Source organism: Vicia villosa, linkage group LG5 (assembly GCF_029867415.1).
Source record: "Vicia villosa cultivar HV-30 ecotype Madison, WI linkage group LG5, Vvil1.0, whole genome shotgun sequence".
Classification (NCBI taxonomy): Eukaryota; Viridiplantae; Streptophyta; class Magnoliopsida; order Fabales; family Fabaceae; genus Vicia; species Vicia villosa.
In genome coordinates this window covers 6,540,807-6,566,758 of record NC_081184.1, presented here as the reverse complement: position 1 = coordinate 6,566,758, position 25,952 = coordinate 6,540,807, and the positions used below count along the sequence as shown (strand labels likewise).

Below are 25,952 nucleotides of genomic sequence, written 5' to 3'. Positions count from 1 at the left end.
TTATAAATGTAAAATGACATAAAAGATATTGAATACGTAATTATTTTGTTTTAAATTAAAATAAATTATAAAGGGTAAAAATGGATTTTTATTAAAATAATAAGGATAAAAAAGAAATAAAAAATGATAAACTATAATCTATAAGCTAAAACGCTATTTGAAATAGCTTATGAAAAATAAGCTATAAGCTAATAAAATAAGTTATAAGCCTGTGATGAAAAGACTGTTACCAAATAGGTCTAAATTGCCATATAAGCTTATAAGTTATAAGCCATAAACTCAAAATTTTGTGTTGCCAAACAGAGCCTATATTTTTTTAGTAAATTTCATTTCAATTTATTAGATATGTTTATATATTTATCAGAAAAATTCTTTTGGAGTGATAAATTTTGGAAATTCCTGATTTCATCACATGTCTAGAAAGATCTTTTGCAATTTGTCTATTGAAAACTGGAAATGTATTTCTGGTTTGTACCATATATTTCACAAAAACAGACCAAATGTGATTTCACTTTTCAAAAGGTAAAAACAAAATCGGATATATATTTTTGGTTATGTACCGATATTATGTTACCGGTTTTTAGAGCGGAAAGATTGATTTTTTCTGCCACCTTGTCATTTCATATAAAACCGGAAGTATACTTCCGGTATTATAGAAAATTCATTATGCTTAAAAGAGTAACCAGCATAGTCAACTTTAATAAACAATTTCTTCTTCTTTTCATAAAACCGCTCAAAAACCCTTCAATTCTCAACCATTTTCCCACTATAAATCTTCATTTTTGAGAAATATATCTGTTGTATCCAAAAATTGATAAGCGACGACACCGGTTCAAGAAAATGTGAATGTCCATCTAGGTTGCGTTGTTATCTTTTGACAAATAAGAAATGGAGATTTAATGTGATATGTGATCTACGCAACCATGATTTAAGTCAAAAGTTAGTCAGTCATCCAATTGCATGTCAGCTCCTTCTGGGTGAGAAGACATGTGCTTCTGACATGACTTTGAACTTGGTACCGTCCAAAATTGAAATAGAAAAAAAATAGAGAAAAGTCAAAAGGGGTGGCACCGGTGGATTTGGCTGTCGACAATTTTTTTGTCTCGTTTAAGTAGTTAGGTATCATTTTATTGTAAATGTCATTTTGTTCATGTATGATGCAGTGAAAATATAGTCATTTTTGTAGTTTAACCAAAATAGAATATTTGAATACATGAGTTTTTTTGAATGAGTTATTGTATTTATTTTGTTTCTGGTTTTTCACTCCTAGGGGACTAATTGGAAATATATTTCTCGTTTCAATATATATATATATATATATATATATATATATATATATATATATATATATATATATATATATATATATGAGATTGTGAGAATGAATCTGAATCATTAGATTTTAAAATAAACGGTAGAGATTATATGTCATGTTTTTTCTCTATTTCTCCATCATTTATTTTAAGGGAAATGCTAACTAGTGCCCTCAGGGCAATGGTTAAGCATTCAAAAATAGTAAGTTTATCTCGATAATCTACGCATTTAATGTCTCGAAAATTGAAATATTAAATTTTCTATAAAATAGTTCTTTTTTTGAAATGCTTAACCATTGCCCTGAAGGCAATGGTTAGCAATACCCTTATTTTAATAATGGATTAGAGAGAAAAAAAGATTGACACATAATCTTTACCATTTATTTTAAAATCTAATGGTTCAGATTCATGTTCTCATGTTCTCATAATCTTTAACATATCATATGAGAATGAGTAAGTTATATGAGTACGTGAGAATCTAATAATAACCATTGAATTTATATTTAATAGTTGAGAATAAAAGATATTTTTTTAAATTTGATTAATAATTTCTTTTTTCTCTTAATGACACATAATTTATTAAAGATCACAATTTAATCTCAATCATATATATATATATATATATATATATATATATATATATATATATATATATATATATATATATATATATATATATATATATATATATATATATATATATATATTCAAACATTATTTGGGTGTTTTAAGATTTCAATGGTTTATAAAAATCAAAAGGAAATTCAACTTGACATTTTAAATAAATAAATAAAAGATAAAATGGATAATCCATATCATAAAAATAAAAATATCATAATGCCAAATCAAAGATTCTGCTGACCAAATCTATTGAAAGGAATCAAAGGATAGAATAAGAGAATCTAAAAATTTAAGGAGATAGTCTTTAATTTTTTACAAGCGGCGTTTTTCCAATTCGCCCCATATGACACGGAAAATCGATATTAACTATAAACTATATATATATATATATATATATATATATATATATATATATATATATATATATATATATATATATATATATATATATATATATATATATATATATATATATATATATATATATATATATATATATATATATATATATATATATATATATATATATATATATATATATATATATATATATATATATATATATATATATATATATATATATATATATATATATATATATATATATATATAAAATATATATAAATGGCATATTATGAGAATGTCTTTTTTATGTGAAAATGAATCCGAATCATTGGATTCAAAAATAAATGGTGGAGATTATGAGTGAATCTTTTTTTCTCTCTCCTATATTTTAAAATCCCATGGTTCAGATTCATTCTCATATTCTCATATAAATATGACATTCTCATATGATATATATATATATATATATATATATATATATATATATATATATATATATATATATATATATATAGGGCATATCATATGAGAATGCCATATTTATATGAGAATATGAGAATGAATCTGAACCGTTGGATTTTAAAATAAATGGTGGAGATTATGAGTGAATATTTTTTTTCTCTCTACTACATTTATTTCAAGATGCAGGAGAGAGAAAAAAAAGATTCACTCATAATCTCCACCATTTATTTTAAAATCCAACGGTTCAGATTCATTCTCACATTCTCATATATATATGGCATTCTCATATGATATGCCCTATATATATATATATATATATATATATATATATATATATGAGGAGGGATATTCTTACTCCAGGAGTAAGTTATCAACACTTACTCCTCATCATGACCATTGATTCTTTTCAATCCAATGGTTAAAATTAATGAGTATTATTTTTCTCTCTCCACATTTAATTACTCATTAATTTTAACCATTGAATTGAAAAGAATCAATGGTCATGATGAGGAGTAAGTGTTGATAACTTACTCCTGGAGTAAGAATATCCCTCCTCTATATATATATATATATATATATATATATATATATATATATGGTATATCATGTGAAAATGTCATATTTTACATTAAAATACAGGTAAAACAGAAATGCACAACGGCCATATCCGTTTTTGCACTCGTAACGATGGTATAAATTAAGAAAATTTCTTCACCCACCTCCCAACCTTCTTGGTCACCTCCGGTGAATTTACCACAATACCCCTTGTTTCGGAAGTTCATTTCCGAAACTGTACTTTTTTTCTTGAAAAAGGTGTTTTCGGAAATGAACTTCCGAAAACGTGTTTTTTTTAATATAAAATATTGAATTCGGAGATTCATCTCCGAAATAAAGTGACTTTTTCAGAAAATGTGGTGTTTCGGAAGTTCATCTCCGAACGCACCCCCTTGGAGGAATTCGGAAATGAACTTCCGAAAATATGTCTGGACAGAATAAAATGAAAAACAACAACAATTCGCTTTATTTAATCGGGTGAAGATTACAACGATAATATTACATAAAATTTAAGTTACATATTGTTGAACACTGGTAGGTGGGGATGAGAGAGTGGTGGGGAGAAAAAAAGACTTCCAACGAAAATTAAAGTTTCAATTCGCTTTATTTAATCGGGTGAAGATTACAACGATAATATTATCATCTTAGTTTTTGGAAGTGGTAACCCGGGCCGGAACATATGACGGAGGAGGTGGATGTCCGGAGGAAGAAGAACCGGAGGTACGTCCACCGCGACACAAAGGAGCCAATCAATGTAAGCTATAGTTTATCATTATCATCAGGGGACGTCATTACAAAAAATTGGGAAAAAAATCTTATTATTTTTAATCTTGATTTTTTAGAAATGACGTCCCCAGATGATAATGATAAACTATAGCTTACATTGATTGGCTCATTTGTCTCGCGGTGGACGTACCTCCGGTTCTTCTTCCTCCGGACATCCACCTCCTCCGTCATATGTTCCAGCCCCGGTTACCACTTCCAAAAACTAAGATGATAAATCCAATACAAAAACATTATTCGATACAATCCAAAATCAGAACAAAACAAGACACGTCAAACAAAACAAAAACATGTTATTCTGCCCGACGAGCGTTACAAAATACACATCAAACAAAATAAAAACACGTTATTCTTCTCGACGAGCGAACTCCTCCGAATGAAGATAATTATACCAATCTTCATCCCACTCATTATCAGAACCATCAGCGTTGATCACGCCTGAAGGCTGAGCCTGCGCGTCCGAGCCATGGACTCCCAGGGGACGAGAAGCAGAACCAGTCAAAAGCTTCTTCTTCTCCTTCACCTCCTTCACCTCCTTCACCTCTTTCACCTCCTTCTTTGAAGAACTCTTTCTTCCCTTAGCGCCCTCTTTAGAAGACGCAGTCCTGCGTGCTTGTTGGTTGTCTGACATGTTCCTGTAAACAGTTGAAATCGATTAATATGCGAGACAAAATAAAAAACAAAAAAATTTGAACTTCTGATATATTTCGGAAGTTCATTTCCGAAAACTGGGATGGAGGTGTTTTATGAAATGAACTTCCGAAACACCCCTGCGATGCAATTTCCTGCAACTTCCATGGCAGACCCCTAAATCAACCTTCAAACCAAATCAAAATGCTTCTAAACAACCTAAATACTACTAACAACCTAGCCATATATCATTTATGCAATTAAAACCCTAAATAACATGCATTTGAATAATAGATCTAAAAATTTCAAAACTTACAAAGTGTTAGGATTGAGGGCTTTTGAATGTTGTTTAGCAGTGTGATTGGAGCCTTGATGCAGCTTTGGAATTCTGTTTGCACAAATTTTCGCCTCAGCCACTTTTTGTTTTGATTTAGGGTAAATGATTAGGGGAGGGGGAGTGTTTTGATAAATCTGCAGAAATCGCAGTATTTCGGAAGTGAACTTCCGAAATAATTGTTTCGGAAATGAACTTCCGAAGTAAGTCAATTTTTTAAAAAAAACACGCTTTCGGAAATGAACTTCCGAAGCAGGGGTAGTTTTGATTTTTCGCAGGAGGTGACCACCCATAGGGAGGTGGGTAAAGAAATTTTCTAAACTAAAACATTTTTCAAGTGCATACAAATTACAAATAACGTGTAAAACAATTTCCAAGTGCATACAAATTAATCTCAAATTTTTAATAGTTATGGCAACTTAGTGTTTAAAGATAAAAAAAATATTTTGCTGAACAATATGAAAATAGTGAGAATAAAATATATAAAAATAAATCTATAATATAAGAAAGGAAATTGTTCTGGAAAAAACATTTTTGCCCTTTTCTCTTTGGCTGCCACCACAACATTTTAGGGGCAATTTGTGTCTAAAAATTACTTTTTCCAACCAGTGATGTCACTTTGTTCTATTTCAACCACATATTTATTCAATTAGGCCTTTGTTTGGTAGGTGTAATTCATTTGATGATGTCATCGGGTTCTATTGTGATTCTTTTTTTTCCAAACCTTCCTATTCTTTCTGTATTATTCTCTCTTTTTTATCAAACATCACAAAATTATTTTTCTTTTTTCTCTCTCCCGAAGCTTCTCAAGATGCAGCTTCTTTCTTCTTCCTCTTCACTTTCTTTTTGCTTTTGGAAAAGCCACATAGATGTCAAAGAAGAATAACCATATGAGATCAAACGATAAACCTGTTTACATAATGTTGTTGCGATCTCAAGCAAAAGATATGGAGATTTGTTTTTGGTTTTCGATTCGATTTCAAGCGAAGAAGATGGAGATCTGTTTGTGGGTTATGATTTTGTTTCGAGCGAAGAGTTGATGGCGACGGATCTGATGTTTTCGGCGATTTTACGGCGGTGTGCAATTTCGCGGTGGTAGATCTGTCGTAAAGCTCCAAATTTTTTGCATATATTGTGTTTATATTATTTGGTATTTTATATGTGCAGATTTTAGGGTTCCATACACCAGAAATGATGATGGTAAAAAATCTGTTTGATGGAGAGGTGTCTGTTGACAAAATTAAGGTACTCTTTTTTACTCTTTCCTTAGTCTCTGTTAGTATTTATTTCTAATTATAAAATTGGTATTTTGAACATTTTTTAAGTTTTTTAAAGTCTGGTTCCATATACAACAACTAAGAAAACATAAGAATGGTATTGTTAAAGGTTAGTTTTTTGCACTCTACCTGTTTGATAAATGGTACATGTATTTAATGGTCATCCAAAATAACTAAGAGGTTATATAATAATTTTCAAATGTGTAATATTCCATTGTTTTGATTATTTTGTTTCTATATGATTTTATTGCTTTATTTTGTTAATTTGTTTCTAGATTTTGTTTCAAGAGTCAGTGCGGGATTGTATACTTTCAGTCAAATAGTGAATGTGTCGAGATATCAAATATTTTGAATGAGAAATGTAAAATTATGACAACATATTACCATGTTAGTTTTCCTGTCAAACATAGAGTTGTTGTTCAAAAGAAATGGCATATGTGCAACTATTGAGTTTGAAATAGGGATAGACAAAACTAATATTGTAATTTGAGATGCTTTTCTTCATAATTACGATGGTGTTGTTATTCACAATTTAGTGATTGGCTTTGTTCATGAAGTCTTTGCTTGGTGGAGCTTCTTCAGATTTTTTAAATTGATTATATATACCGATTAAAAGAGTTTCTACCAAACATGCCTACTTGATGATATTGGCTAATTAATATTTAGTATTTAATTTGAAGGATTATTTTATATTCTTAGGCTTAATTAATCTTATTATATATAATGAAAGATTCATACTTAATCAAATGTATGCTTATTAAATATAATGCTGGGGTAAAATATAATGCAGCTTTGCATTATCAGCTTCCATTGGATAAGCAGTTGGATTTTTAGGCATTGGACATCCAGTAAGTGCTATGACTTATTCTATCAAATTGAATCATTAGCTCTTTTGGAGAGCAAAAGACAAGTGCTTTTCAGAATTTTTTTTTTATAACTTTAGCATGTTGATTTGTTCTTTGCAGGAGCTTATGATAAAATGGTGTCTATTTGTAATGTTGAAACATGTGAGTGAACAATATGCATATTTGCAATAGCAACCGTGATAGGTCAAACCGTGAGCAATATGTGTGTGTTGCAATGTTGAAACTATGATGTTGTAGTTTTTTATTCTCCACCTTTTGTGTTTTTCAAATTTCACCATCTTCTTCTTTTAGATTTCACTTTGTTTAACTTTTTTGTTTTTTATGTTGCAGGTTTTTTGCCTTTGTGTTTGTTCAACTTTTCTTTCATACCAGTTTGCTTGGGGGTTTTCAGTTTTGTTGTTGGAATTCCCATTAGTTTCTTACTTGCATATATTCTATTTAATCACTTTGAACCTATAGATTTTAAAGTTTGTATTGTTGTAGCATTCAACATTAATCTTTATCTTAAAAGTTAAAACTCATATTTCAGGTTTTTACTTTGTTATATGTATGAATATGATCCTGAAATGGAACAATGGAAGGAGCGAAAATTGTTTCTGGTAAATAACTAATCATACCTATTTTTTTTTTTTTGTGTTTTTCTATTTTGGATATTTGATTTCCAATCTTTTGATATATTGTTTTTTACTTTATTTGGATGGATCTGATGATGTGTATAATATTTTTTTTCTCAGGTTGAAAAAGATTCACATTAAGAAAGGTGTAAATTAATGGATATGGTGTACTTTTTTTTCTTCTGAATTGGCTTCCGAAATAAATAGAGTAAAAGATTTAAAGTAGAGTAAAGCATGCTGAACAAAAATGAGGAGGAAAGCCAATGTATGATTTCATCATCATGAAGAAAGTTATCAACTTTTGTTCCATTTTCAAATATTAATGGGTGCTGAACTGATTTTTTGTTGTTGCAGCATATCATTGATTTTTAATGTTGAGAATATGGTTTTATGATATGAAACTTTATTATTGTATTTATATCTTTTTATTGCATTTGATAACCTTTGAAAGTTGATGTGAAATTTGCTGAAATTGAAAGCCATACATATTGAAAGTCCAAGCTTGACCATTTAATTGAGTTTGATTGTGTTTTTTTATGATTTGTCATTTACACATGACTTTGTTTTTCATCATTTCCTTCACCAAATAGATTTCTCTTTAATTATTTTCAATATTTTTTTTATAGTTTTTTTACCAAGATTAAGGACCATAATATTCATATGAAAATTAATATTTTTTTAAATAACTTTTTTTTTAAAAAAAAATAGATCTATAAATAGTAGCTCCATTATATATTTCGGTGACATAGGACGGTTTCTGGTGGTGGTTGTAAGCGATTTTGCTTCAATCATTATAAGTTTTTTTTTGAAAAAAAAAAAAGAAGAGAGGCTGATTGAAAAGAAATATATATTTGTGGTTTACTAATATTCTTCCTCTTTATATTTAAGATTTCTTTACCATAGAAAAGTAGGGAAGAAAAAAATTACAGGTAAACTGAGTAAGAGAACGTGAAAAGAGAACGTGAAAGAGATCAAATAATTTGATTTGATTTGATTTTTTATTCAAAATAATATCTTATTATTTTATTACAATCTTCTCAAAAATGATACCTTCATTTTTTTTTACGTAATCATTAGTGAGTATGATTTGGTTTTTATTCAAAATAATATCTTACTATTCTTATTACAATCTTTTCAAAATCAAACCTTCATTTTTTTATCTTTGAAAGAATAATATTATAATATATTATCCATAAAATAATCTTCTATTTATGTTACCCACAAAAATATAGTATTTTTTTACTTACATAAAAATCACTTTAATAAAAATACTATATATTAATAGAAATACCATATAGTATAAGATTATAAATATTATATTGTATAAGTTATATATTAAATAGAAATATATAGATGAATGATTCAAATTATAAATGAGATTAGACAATTCTTAGAGTACACTGAACAGAAGCAACATAATAGATAATAGTAGGCAAAAACAACGTAGTAGGTAATAGTAGTCATTGAATGATATTGAAAAAAGAAAAAAAATGACATTGATAGAAATGTAGGATGAAGTATGTATAGTACAGAAAATTTAAAAAGTTTAATATTAAATTAAATGATAGAAGTATAGGATAGAAATGTAGGATGGAGTATGAATAGTACAGAAAATTAAAAATATTTAATATTAAAAGATAAATGAGGTATTGAAATCAGAATAAGAAAATTAAAAATATTTAATATTAAAAGATAAATGAGGTGTTGAAATCAGAATAAGCAAAGTATATCAAAACACTAAATAGTTTTTCTTTTATTACCAAATTTACTTTATTTTTTCAATTCATTTCCTTTAATATTTATTTATTTTCTGTTACTTTTTAAGAAGATAATGTAATGTCTAAAATTAGAAATATTACATTAAAATATAATTATTAGTATTAAACTTTAAATTTATGGTATGATGTTATTATCTATATTTTCTATTACTTTTTAAAAATGTTTTTTTGATAAAAATACTTGTATATATGAAAAAAAATAATAAACTGTTTTTTTTAACTAAAAGAATTTATTAATTCAAAAAATCCATGAAGTACATGCGATCACCAAAGGATCCAGCGGAATCAAAAATAGTAGTTTAATGTTTGTTAAAAAATATATAACAAAGTTTTCTTAAGGCAATAGTTGTGTATGAATTTTAATACAATTAGATTGTTGTCAATTTTTAATGATTTATTTAATACAACATTAAATAATTTTTAATTTTAAAGATGTATAATTGATTTTAATATGTTTGATTATTTTTTAAAAGGGGACAACTTCTCTACCCATCACAAAAAGTTGGGTAGTCTACCTCTAATCAATTACATGATTCCATCTCATTTAACGCATTTAATTATTTATTAAAATACTACAAATATGTGTTGTTTTCAAAACATTTTACAAAAGAGGTAACCTTACCCAACTTTTTGAGTTGGGTAGATAAGAATTCACCTTTTTAAAATAGATTTGACTAGATCCAAAAAAAAATTAAAATTAAAATTTATCTACTGGAACAAATTTATTATTGATTTAAATTTTTTTGTAAATAATATTAAAAAAAAGAAAGTACAGTAAAGATATGATATTGATTAAAATATTTGTATATATGAAATAATAATAAACTCTTTTTTATTTTATGATCTAATTTTTTTTTTCAAAAATGATATACGAGAAAATATTTATTATTGACTTAAATATTTTATATACGAAAAAAAATTTATTACTAATTTAAATATTTTTTCTTTTTTAAATTTATATTTATAATAAATATATTATGCAAGCAAATACGCGTATCAGACCAGAACCCGTGCGTACGCACGGGTTTGTTATTGATTAAAAGAAGTACAGTAAAGATATGATATTGATTAAAATATTTGTATATATGAAATAATAATAAACTCTTTTTATTTTATGATCTAAATTTTTTTTTCAAAAATGATATACGGAAAAATATTTATTTTTGACTTAAATATATACGAAAAAAAATCTATTATTAATTTAAATATTTTTTCTTTTTTAAATTTATATTTATAATAAATATATTATGCAAGCAAATACGCGTATCAGACGAGAACTCGTGCGTACGCACGGGTTTGTTACTAGTTATGGGTAGTAGAAAATAGTGCCACCGCATGAGACAGGTGGCAAAGGAGAGAACGCCATGTAAAATAATGCAATGATAGGCTCAGTCAAGTCAAACCCACAACACTTGACCTATTGCCTTTTCAACGGTCAAACTTCAACTTCTCACAAGTAGCTTCCAAACACTTTGCTCAGCACAACATATGAACCATATAAATAAAACACTATGAACTTTATATTCAAACACACTCCAAACTTTTTCACACAACAACCTCAGTTTTCTCAACTATGTCTTTTAGTTTCAACAACAACAACAACCTTTTCAATACCAATAATAATAACCTTATTAGTACAACCTTTGATATTGCAAAACTTGTTGGAACTTCTCCTCAACTCAAAACTCATGATGATGATGATGATAATTTTGAACTTGATGAAGTGATTTATAACACTTGTTCTTCTGATTTTCCACCTGGCTTTAGTCCTTCAGAGTTATTGGATTCACCTTCCTTTCTTTCTCCTGCCAATAATGTATGTTACATTCTCACTTGTCATGTTATAATTAATTTTCTAGCTTTCAAATCACCCTCATTATGAACTTCTATGTTATGACAAAGTTTGTGTGATATAGTTGAAATTCTTGTTATCTTGTTGCAGAGACTAAAAAAAGACTGCAACCGCAATTTAAAACTATAGTTATAGATTTGTATTATGAAATATCATGTCCACATGCAACTCATACATGTGGTCATGTGACTTAAACTTTGGTTACATTACATAATATTCGCAGAGACATCAAATGTTTTGTCGTTCCTCGTGCCTCAGACTTGTCTTTGAGGACGTGTAAAACGCATTACTGCACAGGTCTAAAATTTGTCTGATTAAATTTTGGTTAACTATAATTTATAAAATATTTGTCATGTTTAAATTGTGGTTAAATAGAACTTTTAATTATTTTGTCATATAGTAAAATTGCGACTAATCTAGATATGATCTCCAACTTTTTGAACTCCAGTGTTAGTTTTGGGTCCTAACTAGTTACTAATAGTCTTTCTTTATATGATTCTTTTAGATTCCTTCATCTTATACAACTGAGCCATCTTGTGACCAAATCATCAACCAACAACATAACAAGGAATTAGAAGAGAGAAACTTCTCTGAGCTACCTTTTCAAACACAAAAACAAAACATGCATGAATCTTTTCAATCTTCAACAACTATGTATCAAGTGGTAAGTTTTTTTCTTTTCTCTTATTATTTTACTTAGTTAAATTTTCTTTAATCTTGTCATTAACTAATACTTGTTCATCTTGAACAGGATGAGCCAGCAAAGAAACATGACACATTAACATTCAATGAAACCAATGCTTCTAGTTCTATGTCTATCAAAGAACAAAGAAGATCAGAAGAAGATGGGTACAAGTGGAGAAAATATGGAGAGAAACAAGTGAAAGGAAGTGAAAATCCTAGAAGCTATTACAAGTGCACTAATCCAGTTTGCTTGATGAGGAAGAAAGTTGAAAGGTCTTTGGAGGGACATGTTACTGAAATAGTGTATAAGGGAAGTCATAACCATCCTAAGCCTATGTGTTCAAAGAGAAAAACAAGTTCTCAATCTATTCATCAAGGCTTTTCATCGAGCAACAATTCGTTGATTTCGGATCTTTCTTTGGGAGAGGATGAGTTTGAGCAAATGTCTCAAACTAGTTTTTCTGGAGGAGATTACGATGAGTTGGGAATCGAGGCCAAAAGATGGTAAGATCGATAAATTGTATACACTCTATTACTCTATTTACTTGATGTTGAATCGAGATCGTTATGATCAGACGATTTAGATTTCAGACTTGTGAGTTGGTTTCGATAATACTAATTTATAATTTTTATTATTGTAGGAAGGGAGAAAATGAGAATGATAGCTATTGTTATTCCACAGAAGGGAGTAGAACTGTTAGGGAAGCTAGAGTTGTGGTTCAAACTACAAGTGAAATTGATATTCTTGATGATGGATATAGATGGAGAAAATATGGACAAAAAGTTGTTAAAGGAAATCCAAATCCAAGGTATTTAAATTTTTAAGTGTTACAACATCGAACTTCAAGTGTGTCTCATATCTTACACATGTACTATTCAACATTAACCTCGAAAATATTATTGTTATAACTTCGAACTGAAAGTGTATATAATATCTAATACATGTACTATTCAATAGTGATTCCGAAAATATTAATATTATAACTTTAAACTGAAAGTATGTTTGTCTGATACGTGTTTTAATATTAATATTATAACTTCAAACTGAAAGTGTGTCTGATATCTGATACGTATTCTTGTGTCCCTGTTCAACACTAATCTCGAAAATATTGTTTATGTAGGAGCTACTACAAATGTGTAATCCAAGGTTGTCCTGTGAGAAAACATGTTGAGAGAGCAGCACATGATATGAAAGCAGTGATCACAACATATGAAGGGAAACATAACCATGAAGTACCTCTAGGAAGAGGAAGTTCAAGCTATCACATGAACAAAACATCTCTTAACAACAACAACATCACATGTAATGTAACCCCTATAAGGCCTTCACCAGTGACTAATTATTCTATCTTATCAAATTTCACAAATGCACTTCATGATTCAAAGCTACCAAATTCTGGAACTCAAGTACAACAACCTTTTCAGCTAGACATGATGCTGAATTCTACAAACCTTTCGGACAAATCAACCGGATCAAATGTAGATTATGAACAATACTCGGCTAAGGATAACTCGTTCCTTCAGTCTTTTTTGTCGAAGAATTTATAATTTGAAAATCAAACATCATTCGTCACTCAGAATCCTTTACACTTATTAAGTCGGTGTAAACAAATCTCATCGATTAGTTTGAATTGATTTCAATCTAACGGTCCAGATTTTGCAACACCGACTAAATAAACGCAAGGGATTTATGTTTTACATATCATTGATATGTTTTTGTAAAATATATAGAAAAGGAAGTAACCATAAGCATATACTAATTTAGTTCAATCTAAGAATAACATATTTATAAAATATGTTGGATGACTAATTCTATTATTATTTTGTTTAGAATGAAATAAAATATTTTCTTGTGCTGAGTCCTGTATTGCAGTCAATTACTCCCTAAGACTATGTGTACTTGTCATGGCAATTTCAACTATCCTCAAGTTAGCTCAATCTAGGAACAACTAGTACAATTTCACATCTCATTGTAGCATACACAAAAACTTAAAAAGGCAGAGATTCATAAACTCAGTTCTTCGACAAATTTACATACAAATGTATTTTATTCAAAAACAAAATAGATGAAAAAAAAAAAAAACATAATTGAAGTAAACTTTATTCAACTAACTTTGGGCTGATAATTTGTATCCAGATATGATTGCTGATAGTGCAAGAAAAAAAAAAGCAAAAAAGGCCATAGTAATGGTTGCAGCTGATGAGTCTGTAAATAGAGTATCTCCTCCTTCTCTCATTCTATCTGTTACAGGAATTGCTGTGGATGCTGATGATATCAACATATATGCCATCACCTGAAATTAAATACTTTTTATTAAATTTTTTTTTTAATTATAGGACAAAATTTAATATTTTCACTAGTATTAATTTTACTAAAATTAAATCATATGATAAAAAAAAAAAAAAAGAACACTCTTACTTGATCCCCAAGAAAATCAATCAAAGCTGCAGTGGTAGGCCTAAACATATTATTCCCAGTTGAAAGTTCATGAATTTGTCTATACACTTGCCCTCCAGTGTATAAACTAGAAAATATTGTTACTGCAAGCAAATACCTAAAATAAAATAAAAAGATACAAATTAAAATTTAAAAAATTAAATTGCAGAAGTCATTTTTAATATTGTAAGATTTTTCTAAAAGAAATTATAACCACAATTATTTTATTTTTTAAATTATGTTTGTGACTATATTTTGTACCTGTATTCTTGAAACATGTCAAAATGTTGCCATTTGCCATGGTTATTACTTGCCATGAGGAGGAAAGAAACCAAGGAGAAAAATAGAGCAACTCCTCTCAATCCTAATGAGCCTCTCTTGAGAGAGTCCTCCCTCTTCCATCTTTGTAGGATTCCGTCGCCGACTCCACTCGGCGGCCTCGGTGGACTCATGTCTACCTTCACTTCTGAATTGGTAGAATCCAACATCATTGTTTGATAATCAATAGCACTTATGAGTTTAAAATTTTATACAATAAGATTACAAAATGAGACTCAAGAAATATGCATGCTTAATATTGATATAGTGTGTTTTCTTCTTCACCTAAATGAAGAAAGATTAGGTTAAATTGTTAAAGACAAGAGAACAATAAAATAACAAAATACATACTTAGTGTACTCATAAGAACAAGTACATTTTTAAAAAATTCATAGGATTATGTTATACTCTTGATCTCTTCCTTTGTATTTTACCTCTTCCTTTACCTAAGGGGTTATATTAAAATTTATATAAAGATATTGTATTATATATTTTTGCATTGATCTCTATTATTTCCTTATATCAAAGGGTTAAAATAATTCTTCTAAATTTTTATTTTGAATAGGTTTGTACATATGTTTATGCATAGGCGAAAAGGTGATGTTCAAGTGGAAATGATGAATATATAAATAAAAGTGTAAAGTATGTTTTGAAAATGAGAAGAGGACTTTAAGGGTGCAGAACTGTGTAAATGTTTCATAGTAAATTATGATTATTAGCAACTAGATTAAACAAGTTCAAGTGATTTCAATATGTATTATCACACAAAATTTGACCTCTATTGGGTGGGCATGAGATGGGTTTGGCCGGATTTGCAGTCAAAATTTTGTTCGAATCAAACCGAATCTAGGTGAAATGGCACATAGCCGACCATGGATGTGAATGGATTGTACAAGTTACTAGTGATACGGAGTTACATGTGGGTTGGTTTGGATAATACTGGTTGGGCCATTTTGTTGGATCGAATGACATTTATTCCCAAGAAAAATAGAAAATTATACCCCATACCCCTACGTTTATCCCAATACGTCCCTACAAAAAAAAATTCGGACAAATTTACCCCTGTATAAATAGTAAAAATTCCAAAATTTTTAACTTTTTCCCTCATTCTTACCGTTCCGTTAGCAGTGGAGAGAAGACAAATTTTTTCAGCCAAAACCGGATATCCCAGTCTCTGCAGTTCCAGTTCTAATTTCAAGCAAATAGTGAGTTTTCCAAAAAATTTCTCAGCCGGATAACCCAGCGATGGGGTTTCTGGTTCCTTTCGTTACCAACTGGATAACCTAGTGATGGGGTTTCCGGTTCTTGTTTCCCTCAGCCGGATAACCCCCCTTGGGGTATCCGATTCTTTTTTTTTCGTTTTTAGTTAATTTTTTTATGTTTTTAATATTATATTTAATTTTTAATAACATTTTATTTAATTGTTAACTTTTATTTTTTATTTTTAGTGGTTCGAAGAAGAGGAGGTGCGATCGACAGGATGCGTCAAAGAGGAAGACAACGTCGAGAGGCTGATGGCGAGGGACAGCAGGGAGCTGCATGTTGAGTGCCAGAAAGTCGTTATTTTGTGTGTGTAAATAGTGGCACTTATCGATACTTTTTGTTAATACCGTTGAATAATTCCCCGTTTTGTGCGAAAAAACATATACTTTGTGAATAGATATATTTTCATACACTTTTATACTTTTTGATAGTTTTCTACTCTTTTTGTAGGTATTCTTGCGTATTTGGGCCATGAGCAATAAAGTGTCGAAGACACGGCTTCAAACGCGCGATTTTGAGCGGCGGAATCAACTCATTTGGCGGTTAAGGCTCAAAATAAGGATGATAAAAATCATCAATTTGGTCTCCATTCATTCATTATTAGATAGAGCATTGAATAAGCTTTCTAACGCTTCGAACCAGGCGCAAATCGGAGTTACGGTTCTCAAGTTATGGCCGAAACAGTGCAAAAATTTTCTGCTACTGGTGTCACTCGCCGGGCGAGCCCGACTGACCCAAAAATGTGATTTGCTACTGCCTGGAGTCGCCGGGCGAATCAGTGTCGGCAGAAAACGCAATAAAGCTGTTGGAAATCATTTTTTCAAGTATGGTTGGATATTTTAGAGCTCCAATCCATCCAATAGCATTTTTTGAGTGGAATGATGCTAGAAAACACATTGGAGCTGTCAAATGGATGATCCGGGGTTGAATCCTTCATCAATCGGAGCCGACAAACCGGGAGATTTTTGGGTTTTTCTCCATTTCTTCTCTTTGTAGTTTCTTTTGTGAGTTTTGTTATGTATATACTTTAATCTCATGTATATTTGTTGACTATTATGTTATATAAAGCTTGCTTTCATATTTTTATGGTTTATTGTCTTAGATTGTTGCTTTGTTGCTATGTGTTTGAGTTGCTATAGAGATGTAGGGCTCTAATGCTTATCTAGGATGATTTTCTATTATCTTAATTGCAGAGATGGATTAGGTTGATAATCACTTAGTGTCAGTGCTTAATGCGTCTGAGTGGTCGTGTATGTCTGAGAGATCGACATTTACGGGAAGCTCGGATTTCTCATGTGTTGTTTAGGTGTCTGAGAGATCGTCACTTAGATAATGTTGTGGGTTGTGTTGTTGACATGTGGTAATATTGATAGGTTACAAGTTGAGTATATTCGGTCAATAAGTTTAAGTTTGTGAAGAGTAGATTATATGCAATACTTGATAGTTTCTTCTATTTGAAGAATGAATTTATTTTGTGTTCATAAGTTAAATTTATGCATTTACCGTCTAAACCCATTATAATCTAAACTCATAATTGCGGAAACTGTTGAATGGCAGTTTGATATCACTAATCTCTGTGGACACGATAAATTCCCGGATAAATATTTCCAAAACTTTTGTTGCTTGCCGCTTTACCGCTCCAACAAAACGGCGTCGTTGCCGGGGATTGGTGTTTTATTGAACTTGCATCGCAATAGTTTCTTTTGTTTTGAGTTTGTTTATATCGCACATATTGTATAGTCTTACTTGTTTATATTTATACTTATAGTTGTGAATTTGTTATATCATTGTTTGTTCTTTTCACGTTTGCTTGTGTGTTGTTAGGAATAGCCGGACAGAAGTAACTTGAAGGAACTTTCTTTAATAACAGGCGTTGAGCTTACGACGTAAAACAAGCATGTGTATTCTTTTTAGTTTTTGTTTAGTTTAGGTAGTGTGATGCAATTGTCTAAACAAATTTAGATTGGACCAGTTCTTAAATTTCAAATCTTCACTTTTAAATTTGTTTAGACAATTTCATATGGTCTTTTAGTTTGTGTATATTAATAGTTGTGTGTTTGTCTTTGAGCTTGTTTTGAGTAGCTTGAGGAATTTGAGGTGATTTTCCAAGTTTGATCATTTTGACTTGCGAGTGTATGGTAATGATTTTGTTTAAGTTTTGTACACATTCAAGGTATGTTTTTATCGCTTTCTAGACTTTAGCATATTCTTGATACTTAGGCTTTTTACAACTTTTATGCCATTCATTCTTTTGTATACTTGTTCATTTGTGAATCACTTTAGTTCCCACCTTTTTTGTGAGGTAGCTTTCCATTATTTACATGTGCTGGAGACCACATTCTTGTTCTAACTGGGTTTTATTATGCTTAATCTTTTGTTTGTGTTGATTATATGAAAGCATGAAAAGGATCAAGGCATTTTTGTTTCATTTTGAGCACAACTACCTTGGCCAAATAGTCAATTCACCTTGTGAGTGTGTGATCATTAATACCTCCTTTGAGCCTTTTTGTCAATGTCCATGTTGTTTTTGCTAAATGCTTGTCTATGAGTGTTTGGTTCTCATTTTTGTATGGATGTTGATTCTTTGTTTTCTTGAACCCTTAACCATGATTTTTGGTTTGAATTTTTACCTTGCCTTAGAAAGTAGGGAGTATTCACATTTTGATAATATGGTTGAATTCAAGTTGGGGAGAGAATGATTGTGTACTTATTGGTTGATTGCTATGAGGTTGAAAGAAAAGAAAAAAAAATATGTGAAAAAAAAGTGAAAAGAAAAAGAAAGAAAAAAGAGAAAAGTTTTGAAAAAGAAAAAAAAAGAGTTTGAATAATTGTGCAAATAAGTATGGTGCTTTGGTGTGAAATGTGGGTTGATGAGGAAGTTTGATTGGAATTTTGTGTTTGAACTTTTGTGAGTTGATCACTCCCTTAGGTTTGGGCAAAATTTTGTTTCGATTAGCCTTAGGAATTATCCCTTGTTTGTTAACCAAGCCACATTACAACCTTGAAAAGTCCTTGTGATTCTTGCATTTGTGTTTTCAACATAATTTTTGGATGACTGCATAATTTAGTCTTTTGTTTGCAAGATTGTGGATGAGTGAAATTACCTTATTTTGTGTGTTTGTCATCTACCGATGATTTCATTTTGCTAGGTGTGATTCATTTTTGAACTAGTATTGTTTTAGAATGTTTGGTATATTATTTTGTACTTTGCGTTTGTTTCATGTTTATGTTATCCGTTGTAGGATTGAGGTAAGTGTTTACTTTGCTTGTGCGTTTTTGTTTGAACTATACATTTGTTTTCCGTTTTTCAAAACTTGTCGAATCGTGATTCTTTGGTTGATCGCTTTTATTTCTTTGAGTTGTTTGTTTCTTGTTTGAGGACAAACAAGTATAAAGTTGGGGAGAGTGTTGAGTGCCAGAAAGTCGTTATTTTGTGTGTGTAAATAGTGGCACTTATCGATACTTTTTGTTAATACCGTTGAATAATTCCCCGTTTTGTGCATAAATACATATACTTTGTGAATAGATATATTTTCATACACTTTTATACTTTTTGATAGTTTTCTACTCTTTTTGTAGGTATTCTTGCGTATTTGGGCCATGAGCAATAAAGTGTCGAAGACACGGCTTCAAACGCGCGATTTTGAGCGGCGGAATCAACTCATTTGGTGGCTAAGGCTCAAAATAAGGATGATAAAAATCATCAAAATGGTCTCCATTCATTCATTATTAGATAGAGCATTGAATAAGCTTTCTAACGCTTCGAACCAGGCGCAAATCGGAGTTACGGTTCTCAAGTTATGGCCGAAACAGTGCAGAATTTTTCTGCTACTAGTGTCACTCGCCGGGCGAAGGATTAGGCTCGCCGGGCGAGCCCGACTGGCCCAAAAGTTTGATTTGCTACTTCCTGGAGTCGCCGGGCGAACCATTTTAGTCGTCGGGCGAAGCAGTGTCGGCAGAAAACGCAATAAAGCTGTTGGAAATCATTTTTTCAAGGATGGTTGGATATTTTAGAGCTCCAATCCATCCAATAGCATTTTTTGAATGGAATGATGCTAGAAAACACATTGGAGCTGTCAAATGGATGATCCGGGGTTGAATCCTTCATCAATCGGAGCCGACAAACCGGGAGATTTTTAGGTTTTTCTCCATTTCTTCTCTTTGTAGTTTCTTTTGTGAGTTTTGTTATGTATATACTTTGATCTCATGTATATTTGTTGACTATTATGTTATATAAAGCTTGCTTTCATATTTTTATGGATTATTGTCTTAGATTGTTGCTTTGTTGCTATGTGTTTGAGTCTATAGAGATGTATGGCTCTAAGGCTTATCTAGGATGATTTTCTATTAACTTAATTGCAGAGATGGATTAGGTTGGTAATCACTTAGTGTCAGTGCTTAATGCGTCTGAGTGGTCGTATTTGTCTGAGAGATTGACATTTACGGGAAGCTCGGATTTCTCATGTGTTGTTTAGGTGTCTGAGAGATCGTCACTTAGATAATGTTGTGGGTTGTGTTGTTGACATGTGGTAATATTGATAGGTTACAAGTTGAGTATAATCGGTCAATAAGTTTAAGTTTGTGAAGAGTAGATTATATGCAATACTTGATAGTTTCTTCACTCTAAAGAATGAATTCTTTTTGTGTTAATATTTACCTTTCCATTTTTTTATCTTTAACAAATTCAATCCAAACTCATAACTATGGAAACTGTTGAACGGCAGTTCAATGCACTAGTCGCTGTGGAGACGATAAAATTTCCCGGATAGATACTTCCAAAACTTTTGTTGCTTGCCGCTTTACTGCTCCAACACTGCACCCGAGGTTGGTCCGCAGCATCCGGCATTTCCCGGAGGACCTACTTATACATATTTATTGGTTAGATATCAGAGTCATGTTGCCTATCATTTATGGTTGGGCGAGGTACATAAATGTTTTCTTAAATGTTTTTTTAAATTACATGTACTTATATATTAACATATATTACAAATTATTTTCAGGAGAGACGACCAAAGCCAACCTTAAAGGTTGCTGCACATGGCAGCAAATTAATAGGATGGGTTCCGGCAATGCTCCCAAGGCAGATGGAAGATTGGTTAGTTGCATCTGGCCTGTCATCTTTGCAGCATACTAGTTTGGCCAGGGTAGATACGCATCTATTATATGCTTTTGTTGAGAGATGGCATCCTGAAACATCGTCATTTCATATGCCGTTCGGCGAGATGACCATCACGTTAGATGATGTTTCATGCCTTCTTCATGTACCGGTTAGGGGCGAGCTGGTTGACCCCGGTGTTGTTGTCACCGATTATGATGTTATCCATCTAGCTGTAGAGTTGTTTGGTGTTTCACTGAGTGATGCAACTACAGAGGCTTCTGCTGTAAGGGGTCCTTACTATAAATTGGATTGGTTGAAGCAAGTTTTTGTGCAACAAAGAGCTGCAAATAACTTTACAGGCGCTATGAGAGCATACATGATGTTGCTATTAGGTTGTACTATTCTTGCCGACAAGACTTTTACTCTTGTCGAGGCAAAATATCTACCACTATTGAGAGATTTGAATACTTGTGGAAGATATTGCTGGGGGGCAGCTGCACTGGTTACTCTGTACAGATACTTAGGGGATGCCTCATTTTATTCATGCAAGCAGCTTGGCGGTTATGCCTCTCTTCTTCAGGTTCAAAATTTTACTTAGGATTTAATTATACTTAATATCTACTATTTTAGTTTAATTCAGTTTATTATAATTTAGTTTAATTTATAATAGTAACTTTTACTTTTGTTACAGTGTTGGATTCATGAGTACTTTCCAACTGTTGGAAAGAGAGGTACTTCTGGGTTATGTGGCATTGATAGTCCGATGGCTAGGGCGATGAAATGGGAATATAGGCAGGGGACGCAAAAAGTGGCTGACATCCGAGCTGTGTTAGATCAGTTGACTCCTCACGATATCGTCTGGCGCCCTTTTGAGGACCCTAGGATGCACCGTCCTTTTGATGATATCTGTTTGTACCGGGGTGGTTTGAAGTGGTATGGTACTGTAGTTCTATATTTACCTGACAGATGCATGCGTCAGTTTGGATACAGACAGTACATACCGACTGCTCCTCCTAATGTAGACACACTTGATGTGGATGTTGAGTGGGCTACATATATGCAGAGTGTGTTGCAGGTGATCCGATCCCACGATGATCCCCCAGATGCGTTTGCCACCATGCCATATGAGACAGACGATGATTAATTGTCGTGGTATTATACGGTGTCACATCCTCGTTTGAGAGCACCACAGGATGATCAGCCGATGAAGGTACCAGTGCCTGTCTATGACGAAGGACCGTCAGACCCGAGATTATCATATATATCTCATGAGCTTCATCATTACTTACAGCGTCATCAGGCTGTTCCTGAAGACGAACAGTTTCTGGAGATATTTAGAGCACTCAGACTTGCACAGGGCGGACCATTACCTAGGGAAGGTCCAATTACTTATGACAATGAGTCTGATTGATGTCACATTTTATGTTTATATTTATGTTTTAGTTTGAGACTTATGTATTGTTATGAGACTTGTAGACGTATGTATTATTATAAGACTTATAGTTTGAGATTAACTATTTATAATCCATTTGTCAACATATTAAAATCCAATATCATAAAATCATACTAAATAGTACCAATGTTTTAATATCATAAAATCAAACTAAATAGTGCCAATGTTGTAATATCATAAAATCAATCTAAGCTGACATATTTTGGTAGTATAGGCATAAGCCGTTGCCAATGTTGTAACCGCCCGGCAAATCCTACCATCCAAGAAGTTGTATCTTTTGTGCGATATTTCGTCCAATCAGTTGTGACAGGTGGCAACGGAAATCCTTCATTCATGTTTACCTGCACACAAAATAAATATCAGAAAAACTCAAATAGGGATTGAATGTACCAAAATTGTGTTTCTAATTACCTGAACCCAATGATTTCCATTGACAAATCCGATGCAGTAAATGGAAGCATTAAGTGAATGTGCACTCGTCATAGGAAAGTAACTCAAACTAAGGTAACCTAAAGAGACGAGAACAACGTTATACCGATTAGCTATTACATAGCCCAACTCAGGTAACGTCATCCATTTATTTGGTGGTTGTTGTCCTAAAGTTTCTATCACCAACGATGATCTCACTGTTGGAAGGCGTTTACCAAATAAATCCTCATGCAACTTACTTCTAGGACCTATAATTTCTTTCTCCAAATCCCGGCGAACCATTAACCATCCATCTGTGCCATAACCATGCAAAGATGCAATGGCTCTAAACCCATAATTTCCATCATCTCTTACATCAACAATGTCATCAATAAATGGTCTGATGTAATCTGGAAATTGTACAATGTATTTATCAAATTCTCTATTTTTTGAGGTTTGGGATAGTTGTGAATATAACCTCTTTGAAGATTTTTGAGAACTCGAATGTGCTTGATCAACATACTTATATCCTGAAGGATCACGATAAACATCATATCCCACAGGTCTCTTCCCTTTCTTCTTAACCCCTCCTTTGGTTTTAATTTTTTCAGGCAGTGGACACATCTTTGTTGTAGTCGGATAAGCAATCTCACACACTCTGCGTTTTAATGCTCTTTTTCCGACAACATCTAATGACTTCCACCTTTTCCAAATTTCATCGATTGCATTTGTCATGTCTATTTCTGATCCATCATCTGCATCTATATCTTGATTTCCTTCCATACTTAGTTTCCTCCAATGAATATGAATAGCCTCAATTGGTATCGCATCACCACTCAATGTATATCTCCCTAACTCACAAGCACATGGTAACCCATATACTTTTCTATGAGTACATCCGCACTTTTGCGTATCGGTACCTACCATGTCAATCCTCAACCACTCTTCAGCAATCTGCCTCAATGCAGCTCTTGATACTGAACCTCGCAAATTTGAATAAAAAGGACTAGTGTGTGCATGCTCAACTTCATAAAAACTCTTCTGAAATGAAGCTCTAATGTTGCCCACTTGTATCTTGATATTGTCATTCATAGCCTTCCAACATTTGCATAAATCACCTAAGCTATTCTCTAACATTTGCTTAAGTTTCCAATGCGCAGACTCCACCCTTTAAATAAAACAAAACAACTAATTATCTGTAATATTAATATAAAGAAACAATGTCGATAAAATCACATAAACATACCTATTTGTTGTGGTGTTGCCCAAATGTAACACTTGATTGATTCATGCTTCGACAAATCGATGTCTGTAAGTGACATTCTCCGGGTCACGCTCTTGCAATGACAATAATATGTGTCTTGGTGGAACATGGCGTTTTGTCAAATCAATAATATGTTGCTTATCATCTGTATTTAGTCGACTTACGAAAGCATGACCTTCAAATCTATCAGGTAAGCCGTGGTTGTGTACTCCGCATTTTACATCGATCTTCCATCCAGAACCATCTTTCGACGGTGTTGACCTAATTTTGAAAGGACAACCACATCTCTTACTAGCACTTTGGGTTTCGCTATCTGTTTTTTTGTATTTTCCACCTCTATCACAACCAAATACTAATTTATCACTTCTTCCTCTCTTGCTTGTTTTGGTATCTGAACGAGTTATTATAACTGTCACTTTATTCTTGATTCCAACCTCCTTAATCCAACTTATCTCCTCTTCTCTTGTAGTAAATTTTTTACCAGTTACAAAAACATCAGTTGTATCCACACATGTTTGAGTTACATCGCATTTCATCAAAGGAGGATCCACACCTAAATATATCAAATTAATTTAGTTTAATATATAATTAAAAAAATTTAAAAAAAAATTTAAAAAATAAAAAAAAAACGAAAAAAAAATTGAAAAAAAAAGGAACCGGAATACCCACAAAGGGGATATCCGGTTGAGACACACAACAAACCGGAACACCCATTACTGGGATATCCGGTTGAGGAAAATTGAAAAAAAAGAGGAACCGGAACACCCACCCCTGGGTTGTCCGGTTTTGGATTTTACTAACCGGAATTATGCATTTTTGGATATCCGGTTTAAGCAACGTAACAGTTTCCGCCCGTACAAACAGTAAAAATGAAAAAATAAAAAATAAAAATAAAAAGTTAAAAGTTAAAAAAGGATAAAATTGGAATTTTTTTAAAATTGTAGGGGTATTGGGATAAATGTAGGGGTACGGGGTATAATTTTCCGAAAAATAATATTTTGAATGATTTTTAAGTTTTTTTTTAAAAAAATAGAGGGTTGGGCTACTAGCACAAAAAAAGTGTTGGACCAAAGCAATGTTTTAAAACTTGAATCGGAGTTTGAACCGAGAAAATTTCACCTAATATCCCTATCATTATCCTTCCATCCCTATATTTTTTAAAATATTCTATTTCTACCCTTTTAATTTCTTAAATAATTTTATTATTTAATATTTACCATTTCACACCCCTACCAAAGTGCACCGGATAACTTGCAATCAAGTTTTCCGGTTTATAATTTTTCCTCACCAGATAACTTGCAGTAAAGTTTTTCGATTTATAATTTTTCTTCACCGGATAACTTGCAGTCAAGTTTTCCGGTATGTAATTTTTCTTCATTGAATAACCTATGCAACAATGAAAAACCATATCTTAAAGTAAATAAAACTGTGGTCTATTCTGATAAACATGGTTTTTGCAACTTATGAAAAATTATATATCCCACGCTTGAAAACGATGCCTAATATTGTAAATAACAATTTATTTACTTTTGGTCACAGTTTTTCCTTGAAAATGATGATATTATCATGATGTTGCAACGTCCACGTGGACGTTGAT

The 25,952-nt window shown here is 31.6% G+C and overlaps 6 protein-coding genes and 1 long non-coding RNA gene across 7 annotated transcripts; 4 read left to right on the top strand and 3 right to left on the bottom strand.

Annotated features, from left to right (window-relative positions):
* The first annotated feature begins 5,557 nt into the window (after window positions 1-5,557).
* LOC131606200 (uncharacterized) lies at window positions 5,558-8,568 on the top strand. Its single transcript, XM_058878468.1, has 5 exons — window positions 5,558-6,288; window positions 7,111-7,168; window positions 7,286-7,327; window positions 7,517-7,785; window positions 7,921-8,568. Exons 1-4 carry the CDS (start codon window positions 6,235-6,237, stop codon window positions 7,699-7,701), a joined length of 339 nt encoding a protein of 112 aa, XP_058734451.1. The 5' UTR covers window positions 5,558-6,234; the 3' UTR covers window positions 7,702-7,785; window positions 7,921-8,568.
* Window positions 8,569-11,122: 2,554 nt separating this feature from the next.
* LOC131601245 (probable WRKY transcription factor 26) lies at window positions 11,123-13,971 on the top strand. Its single transcript, XM_058873019.1, has 5 exons — window positions 11,123-11,394; window positions 11,936-12,094; window positions 12,182-12,618; window positions 12,756-12,923; window positions 13,236-13,971. Exons 1-5 carry the CDS (start codon window positions 11,152-11,154, stop codon window positions 13,660-13,662), a joined length of 1,434 nt encoding a protein of 477 aa, XP_058729002.1. The 5' UTR covers window positions 11,123-11,151; the 3' UTR covers window positions 13,663-13,971.
* A 106-nt stretch (window positions 13,972-14,077) lies between these two features.
* On the bottom strand, window positions 14,078-15,244 carry LOC131601246 (CASP-like protein 4B1). Its single transcript, XM_058873020.1, has 3 exons — window positions 14,813-15,244; window positions 14,534-14,669; window positions 14,078-14,408 (listed from the first exon to the last, which is right to left on the bottom strand). Exons 1-3 carry the CDS (start codon window positions 15,040-15,042, stop codon window positions 14,223-14,225), a joined length of 552 nt encoding a protein of 183 aa, XP_058729003.1. The 5' UTR covers window positions 15,043-15,244; the 3' UTR covers window positions 14,078-14,222.
* Window positions 15,245-15,413: 169 nt separating this feature from the next.
* LOC131601247 (uncharacterized) lies at window positions 15,414-17,199 on the top strand. The gene is made up of 3 exons (XR_009283601.1): window positions 15,414-16,074; window positions 16,318-16,438; window positions 16,583-17,199. It is a non-coding gene; the product is annotated as an uncharacterized LOC131601247 (long non-coding RNA).
* Window positions 17,200-21,201: 4,002 nt separating this feature from the next.
* LOC131604111 (protein MAIN-LIKE 1-like) lies at window positions 21,202-22,641 on the top strand. The gene is made up of 3 exons (XM_058876600.1): window positions 21,202-21,810; window positions 21,922-22,305; window positions 22,423-22,641. Exons 1-3 carry the CDS (start codon window positions 21,202-21,204, stop codon window positions 22,639-22,641), a joined length of 1,212 nt encoding a protein of 403 aa, XP_058732583.1.
* A 224-nt stretch (window positions 22,642-22,865) lies between these two features.
* Window positions 22,866-24,228, bottom strand: LOC131604110 (uncharacterized). The gene is made up of 2 exons (XM_058876598.1): window positions 23,095-24,228; window positions 22,866-23,024 (listed from the first exon to the last, which is right to left on the bottom strand). The coding sequence occupies exons 1-2, from the start codon at window positions 24,226-24,228 to the stop codon at window positions 22,866-22,868; spliced, it is 1,293 nt and encodes a 430-aa protein (XP_058732581.1).
* A 150-nt stretch (window positions 24,229-24,378) lies between these two features.
* On the bottom strand, window positions 24,379-25,069 carry LOC131604109 (uncharacterized). Its single transcript, XM_058876597.1, has 2 exons — window positions 25,021-25,069; window positions 24,379-24,908 (listed from the first exon to the last, which is right to left on the bottom strand). Exons 1-2 carry the CDS (start codon window positions 25,067-25,069, stop codon window positions 24,379-24,381), a joined length of 579 nt encoding a protein of 192 aa, XP_058732580.1.
* Between the last annotated feature and the right edge of the window lie 883 nt (window positions 25,070-25,952).

Bases quoted from the DNA above. Each gene is read 5' to 3' on its own strand.
- LOC131606200 (XM_058878468.1), top strand. From the start codon at position 6,235: ATGATGATGGTAAAAAATCTGTTTGATGGAGAGGTGTCTGTTGACAAA. The intron at 6,289-7,110 runs GTACTCTTTTTT...AATATAATGCAG, and splicing joins TGTCTGTTGACAAAATTAAG to CTTTGCATTATCAGCTTCCA. The intron at 7,328-7,516 runs GTGAGTGAACAA...TTTATGTTGCAG, and splicing joins TATTTGTAATGTTGAAACAT to GTTTTTTGCCTTTGTGTTTG.
- LOC131601245 (XM_058873019.1), top strand. From the start codon at position 11,152: ATGTCTTTTAGTTTCAACAACAACAACAACCTTTTCAATACCAATAAT. The intron at 11,395-11,935 runs GTATGTTACATT...TGATTCTTTTAG, and splicing joins TTCTTTCTCCTGCCAATAAT to ATTCCTTCATCTTATACAAC. The intron at 12,924-13,235 runs GTATTTAAATTT...TTGTTTATGTAG, and splicing joins AAAGGAAATCCAAATCCAAG to GAGCTACTACAAATGTGTAA.
- LOC131601246 (XM_058873020.1), bottom strand. From the start codon at position 15,042: ATGATGTTGGATTCTACCAATTCAGAAGTGAAGGTAGACATGAGTCCA. The intron at 14,670-14,812 runs GTACAAAATATA...ATTTTATTTTAG, and splicing joins GACATGTTTCAAGAATACAG to GTATTTGCTTGCAGTAACAA. The intron at 14,409-14,533 runs GTAAGAGTGTTC...ATTTAATTTCAG, and splicing joins TTGATTTTCTTGGGGATCAA to GTGATGGCATATATGTTGAT.
- LOC131604111 (XM_058876600.1), top strand. From the start codon at position 21,202: ATGCTCCCAAGGCAGATGGAAGATTGGTTAGTTGCATCTGGCCTGTCA. The intron at 21,811-21,921 runs GTTCAAAATTTT...CTTTTGTTACAG, and splicing joins GTTATGCCTCTCTTCTTCAG to TGTTGGATTCATGAGTACTT. The intron at 22,306-22,422 runs GTGATCCGATCC...AGAGCACCACAG, and splicing joins ATATGCAGAGTGTGTTGCAG to GATGATCAGCCGATGAAGGT.
- LOC131604110 (XM_058876598.1), bottom strand. From the start codon at position 24,228: ATGTTAGAGAATAGCTTAGGTGATTTATGCAAATGTTGGAAGGCTATG. The intron at 23,025-23,094 runs GTAATTAGAAAC...TTTTGTGTGCAG, and splicing joins ATGGAAATCATTGGGTTCAG to GTAAACATGAATGAAGGATT.
- LOC131604109 (XM_058876597.1), bottom strand. From the start codon at position 25,069: ATGGGTGTTCCGGTTTGTTGTGTGTCTCAACCGGATATCCCCTTTGTG. The intron at 24,909-25,020 runs GTATTCCGGTTC...TGATATATTTAG, and splicing joins ACCGGATATCCCCTTTGTGG to GTGTGGATCCTCCTTTGATG.